A 6,538-nucleotide genomic window follows, 5' to 3' on the forward strand; every position below is an offset into this window, starting at 1 on the left:
ATTAAGACAGGCCACTGCGGTGTCAGTAGTCCGGCATTGCCAGACCTCTATCTCCACAGCTTCGTGTCATCCGAGGAGTATGGTCTGGCTACACCACCTATCTATTCTGGGATAAGAAGAAAAAAGAAACGCTCTGGCTTCTTTGTATTTCGTTAAACCAATCACAACCGTCCTGGGCGGCGCTAACCCCCGTGAAGATGGCGAGAGGGGAGGGACATCGCGTAATGACGCGCCGGATGTCGTTCCGTTGATCTAGAGTAGGTGGTGGATTCTGTCGGTGCTACCGCTTACTACAGACCTGACTGTCTGTGTGGACCTGCTGCTGAAGAAAAACAACCATGGCACTGACCAGGAAGAGCAGGGTGTTTGTCATCGGCGTGGGCATGACAAAGGTAATATTATTTAACATTTGTCTCAAAACCGCAAGGACGACATGAACAACCTTATGTAAGACTTGAGGCTAGGATAGTTGGCTAACTCCATAGTTGGCAGTCCATATAACATTGTTCAACAAGTTCCTCTTAAAAAAAAACAACAAAAAAAACCTTGGTTTTGTTAGTTATCTAGCAGGCCATGGTGGAGCTAGTGAACTGTTAACAGCAGTTAAATATCGTGTACAAAAACTCCTAGCTCTATCACAACTGACCCTAACGTTACACAATGTAAACATTAGCTAGCTAAGTTAGACCAAACAAGGTAACATTGTTTCAGTTCGTTTTTATTTTTTTATTTTTATTTTTAAAAAATGTTGTTTTTCTTGATTAAGTGGCAATTGGGTCTGGGTTGACTGCTCGACGTACTTGGCAATGTATCTCATGCCTACATGTGAGTCCATAGTTCATGGACAACAGAGGTACAAACTGTGCTCAGGGTCATCACCTCAGCAGGCGATTACATTACGAACTGTAGCTCCAGAGCTGTTTAGCTAGTTTCAACCATAGATATTAAATATCTATGGTTTATTCTGTCAGAACAAGTCTCAAGTCAAGTATCACTGTTTCACAAGCAAGCTGCAAGTGAAGATGGTAAGCTTCAGGCCTCGGAATGTTGACCATGCCCATCACAATTACACTAAAATATCACTTGTTCATGTTTTTTTTTTTTTTTTTTTTTTAAATAAACTGAGGTCATGTCAGTTTATATGGAATTATTTTTGTGCCTTAAGTTCATTGCATAAGTTTAGTGCGTTGTATTAGGGATTCATGAGTATGTTTATAGTGGTGCTTCAAGTGGAATAGTGTGGATTCACAGGAGTGCCATAAAAAAAATCTGTCCAAGAAAAAAAAACAATGTGGACAAATTAATACAAGAATAAATTAGTAAATAAATAATTGTGGAAATATAAAGTAGGGCTGCAACTAACGATTATTTTCATAGTCGATCAATCTGTCGATTATTTTCTCGATTAATCGATTAGTTGTTTGATCTATAAAAATGTCAAAACATGGTGAAAAATGTGGATCAGTGTTTCCCAAAGCCTAAGATGACGTCCTCAAATGTCTTGTTTTGTCCAAAACTCAAAGATATTCAGTTTACTGTCACAAAGGAGAGAAGAAACTAGAAGATATTCATATTTAACAAGCTGGAATCAGAGAAATCTTATTTTTTTAATAAAAAAAATGACTCAAACGATTAATCGATTATCAAAATAGTTGGCAATTAATTTAATAGTTGACAACTAATCGATTCATCGATTCATCGTTGCACCTCTAATATAAAGACAAATAACAAAATATAAAAGAATAATATAACCATTTTCATTTATTTTTTCATTTATTTTGTATATAATTAAAAATGTGTAAACATATATTTATATTTTGCTTATAAATTACTCTATTCATTCAGTATATTTAAATATATTATATTTATTTTATATAATAATAATTATATCTCTTTATTTTCCCATTCAAACCACTACCACATTCACACTGCACATGCACAAGTCTGTATCTACTTCCTGTTGTCTGCACTGAAAAGCTCCCACCAAAGATTTATATATACATGCAATCCATATATTTAAAACATATATATATATATATATATATATATATACACAGAAATACATGTGAAAATAAATTTAAAATGCTTATCATTTTATATTTTGTAATTGGTCTTTATATTTCCACATTTCTTTATTCTTTTATTTACTCCTACTAAGATACAAGATACTCTTAATATGTTGAAACTTTTGAAACTAACTATGTGACCGCTGACCACTTACAGTGGAGGATCACTCTTAAAATCATCCTACAATGGAAATGAATGGGGTTTATTCAATTATTCAAATGTCATTTTATGTGCATGGTCTATAGTGAATCAATGATGACCAGAAACTGTGTTTTGTCCAGCTTCATATTCTATGTAATGGGCTCCAGATCAGACTGTGGTTGTACTGGACACCTTCCAGGTGTAAATGTGTGAATGTGATCAGGGTGTTCCTGAAAAAGAGAGCATTGCTCTCTCGGTGAAACTCCCCCCTGAATAAATAAAGGTGGAAAAAACCAATTACAATCGTCTTGGGCGGCGCTAAGTTCCTATCTCCAGGGGCAAAGCCTGACATGCCGGATGTTGGTAACAAAAAGTTGAATGTTCAGTAATGCAGTAAAGACTGTTATCCTGTACATGAGAACAGTAAAATCAGATGTGGATCAGGTTGTAGAGTCTGTCTCTCACTTTTCTGTATTTTGCTGCAGTTTGACAAGCCTGGAGCCCGAGGCGACTATGATTACCCTGACATGGCCAAGGAAGCAGGTGCCTATCTTTCGGAATATGGACATTGTTCAGTCACTCAAAAGATACCATATGTGAAAATCTGTGAAATGGCTCTTGTTGCATAACATGTAACAAAGTGTTTTATTATTCTATGTCTACATCTTATTTTAGGTCAAAAGGCCCTAGCAGATGCAGGTGTCCCATATTCTGCCATTGAACAAGCCTGTGTAGGATACGTCTATGGTAAGATGTTGTTAAGTTCACCGTTAAATGTGACCGTTTTGTATATTGTTTACATTTTACATGTCGTCCACTGAAATAGTAGTCTAGCTATCGGATGTACAGTGCAGGTATAAAGCCTGGCATCCAGCATGTCTCTCACACGGTGGATATTAGGCTTTCTCCTCCCCTTCCGCTATCTTGGCTATTTTGCAAGGGCCCCGCGCTAGTTTCTGCTGCCCCCCATGAGGAATTCTAAGTAATGACAACAAAACTGTCGGCGCGTCCACATGATACAAGCCTTCCGTGACCATATGATCGACTGAGCCCGACCCAAACCCGAACATCATTTCTAAATATCTGTCCGAACGCGGCCCGGCCCGTCGGGTCCCGTCATGTAATAAAACATCATGTACTCTTCAGAAGATGAAATAATCTTCACTGGAGTTTCTGTGTGGGAAAGTCACCGACGCCACAATCTTCTAAACATACTGTAGCCATACTGACAAATACAGAGAGAGTTGTGTGGAGCTGATAGTCTTCATTAGCTTTGTAGCAACTCATTTGTCAATGGCTTGAATGCAACGGACATTCAGTAATATCAAAAAGTTACGCACTAAAGCTTTAAAGAAATACAAACAACCCAGAGTGTTTTTTTTCCCCCTATACCAGAATGTTAAGTCGTGCAGCCAGACCATACTCCTGCGCTGACACAGCGCTGTGGAGATAGGTCTGGCAATGTGAGACATCTACTGAAATAGTAAATAGTACCAACTTTATATCACAATGTACATACAGTGTATACTCCCACTACATTCTTGTAACTTTACTATGTACTCTTAAAAACCTAGATTTTATGTAATTTTAAGTCAAATGCTTTTGGTCGTTAAAGAAAAACAATGTGTCTCTCATATTGTAATTATCTGGGTAAAAAAGTTAAATTAATAAGGAATAACATCTTCTCCCCTACCTTATTCCCTCAGGTGACTCCACTTGCGGGCAGAGGGCCATTTACCATAGCCTGGGCCTGACCGGGATCCCCATCATCAACGTCAACAACAACTGCTCCACAGGCTCCACTGCACTCTTCATGGCTCGCCAGCTCGTTCTGGGAGGTGAGTTGAGCGGGACACCATAAAAGTGATAAACCACCTAAAATCTATACTTTTAAAAGGGGGCTGTAAAGCGCTCACTGTGGTTTCAATGGATTCTAATAATGACACATTTTCACAACAGAGAAAAGTATTGCAATGTCCATAGAAACTTCTCAAACGACTTCTGCAGATTAAACCCATTATCTATTATTTAACTTAGATGGTAAAATCCACTCTTTGATCACTTCTCATCTCCTTTTGCAGGTCTTGCTGACTGTGTGCTTGCCCTCGGGTTTGAGAGGATGGAGAAGGGCTCTTTGTCCTCAAAGGTATAAAACTATATACTGTGGGTGGTTGTACTGGATGAAGAGGAGGTGAACAAAATAACACTTCACAATATCTTTCAATACACTATACAGGTGTTGTTGATATTGTGTCCACCCCTTTTTAGTTTAGTTTTTGCCAGCAGCATAGTTGGAAAAGAAAAAATATCAGCTGGGGTCCGCATTCGTCCTCAGAGAAATACACCTCATTGATAAACATTTAAAAACGTATCACAGCGGACATAACAACTTAGTTTGGCTGCAACCCAGAAAATTAAGAAATAATGAACCTCTGTGCTCTTTTTAAAAGTCTTCATTAACTGCTGTTTGCTATTGAGTGAATTCCTATAACAGGGGAGCAAAAGGTGTAGAGTGGGGATTATAATGAAGAGGTCTACCTTTTTAAAAGTAAACTTAAAACATAAGTAGGCTGAGCAGTTTGTCAAAAATAAATTTCTTGCTTGGTTGTTAACAAAACATAAAAAAAATATATATCAGTATCTAACATCAACAAATACGACCGTACAGATCATTCTCCACTTAAGTTGGCTTTCTTTTTTTTTAAGTAAGTAAAATGTTATTTAAAACACTACTTGTTTCTAGTATATGGACAGGACCAATCCAATGGACAAGCACATGGAGGTCATGATCAACCGCTACGGGATGGTGGCAGCTCCAGCAGCACCACAGATGTTCGGCAACGCTGGCAGGGAGCACATGGAGAAATATGGTACATGCTACATGTGTGTTAGATACAGAAACGGCTTACAAGGTCTAAAATGTGATAGTGATGGTTGTATCTTGCATTGAGGTCATGATTTTACTATATCTTAATTTTTGTGTCAATGTTTTAATCTCCTTAGGCACTAAACCGGAACACTTTGCCAAAATTGCCTGGAAAAACCACAAGCATTCCACCAACAACCCGTAAGACAGAGTTAACTCTTAAAACAAATGATCAATTCATTTTTTATTCAAGTTTGTGTGTGAATATGTGTGTCTACATGGATGCAGGTATTCCCAGTTCCAGGATGAGTACAGTTTGGAGCAGGTGATTAACTCCAGGAAGGTGTTTGACTTCCTTACTCTGCTGCAGTGTTGGTAAGAGCCTCACAGATTTACAGTTGGTGTCATCTTTTGAAAGTAAATTGATCATTCTGCCTTGACTGTAACTATTTCAGGACAGAGGCTAGCAAGTAGCATTCAGATATATTTGATCAAAGTGCAGAGTTATTGATCATAATTGCTAGGGCTGTGCCAAAAGTAATTTTTTTCTTTTTCACATTCAAAGCTTCATTGGAAAACCTCAATAGAAGCTCCTAATGGGTAAAAACAATTACATTCAGCACATCCCTAGCAATTCTGATCAATATCTCTGCACTTTAATCAAATAGAAATAACTGCTAATTTTTCAAATTTTTTTTATTTGAAAACTTTGAATGAGTTGTTGTTGTTGTTGTTGTTATTATTATTATTATATATATATATATATATATATATATATATATATATATATATATATATATATATATATATTAAATCAATATGGATCTATTTTTTGTAATGACTTAAGTCATTTACTATAATAGTGTCAAGAGCCAAAATAGATGATTTTGTTATTGTGGTTATGTAAATTTAATGTATGGTGCTGTTAGTTTGAGAATTCAAATGTCAACTTATGAATGAAGCTTCAAACTATTCCATACAGCCCTAATAATTGCTTCAGTTCCTAACACCATCATGTCATATCGGCTTGTCCTGCTTTTCTTCTCTCGTCAGCCCAACATCAGATGGTGCCGGAGCAGCAGTTTTGGCCAGCGAGGCCTTCGTCAGGAAACACCATCTGGAGAACCAGGCGGTGGAGATTGTGGCCCAAGAGATGGTGACTGACCTTGCCTCCACGTTTGAAGAAAACAGCTGCATTAAGATGGTAAGAAATTGTCATTTACAAAGTTTATCTCATGACAACAAACTGTGTTTATAACATTCTCCCCTTTTCTGGATCTACATAAAATATTTGAAGTTTAATAGTACTTTGTTAGGGGATGAGAAATGTAGCTACATTACAGCCAACACTAGGGAGAGATGTGTAAGAAAACACACTTTGATTGCTGAACTACAGATGTTAGTACTAACTAGCGCAAACTTGCAAGCTATATTGCATTAAGAAACATAATTTGTGCCATACAG

General features: G+C 37.3%; 1 protein-coding gene across 2 annotated transcripts in view; it reads left to right on the top strand.

Annotated features, from left to right (window-relative positions):
- Positions 1–238: 238 nt before the first annotated feature.
- The window catches only part of scp2a (sterol carrier protein 2a), a 27,635-nt gene continuing 21,335 nt past the window's right edge, over positions 239–6,538 (top strand). For both annotated transcript variants that reach the window (XM_078264530.1, XM_078264531.1), the window contains exons 1-9: positions 239–392; positions 2,694–2,751; positions 2,884–2,955; positions 3,915–4,046; positions 4,290–4,354; positions 4,952–5,078; positions 5,212–5,275; positions 5,363–5,449; positions 6,128–6,278. In XM_078264530.1, coding sequence (XP_078120656.1) covers positions 339–392; positions 2,694–2,751; positions 2,884–2,955; positions 3,915–4,046; positions 4,290–4,354; positions 4,952–5,078; positions 5,212–5,275; positions 5,363–5,449; positions 6,128–6,278 — 810 coding nt within the window. In that variant the 5' untranslated portion in view covers positions 239–338. The remainder of the gene's footprint in view (positions 393–2,693; positions 2,752–2,883; positions 2,956–3,914; positions 4,047–4,289; positions 4,355–4,951; positions 5,079–5,211; positions 5,276–5,362; positions 5,450–6,127; positions 6,279–6,538) is intronic.

The sequence above is a fragment of the Sander vitreus genome, chromosome 12 (genome assembly GCF_031162955.1).
Source record: "Sander vitreus isolate 19-12246 chromosome 12, sanVit1, whole genome shotgun sequence".
Classification (NCBI taxonomy): domain Eukaryota; kingdom Metazoa; phylum Chordata; class Actinopteri; order Perciformes; family Percidae; genus Sander; species Sander vitreus.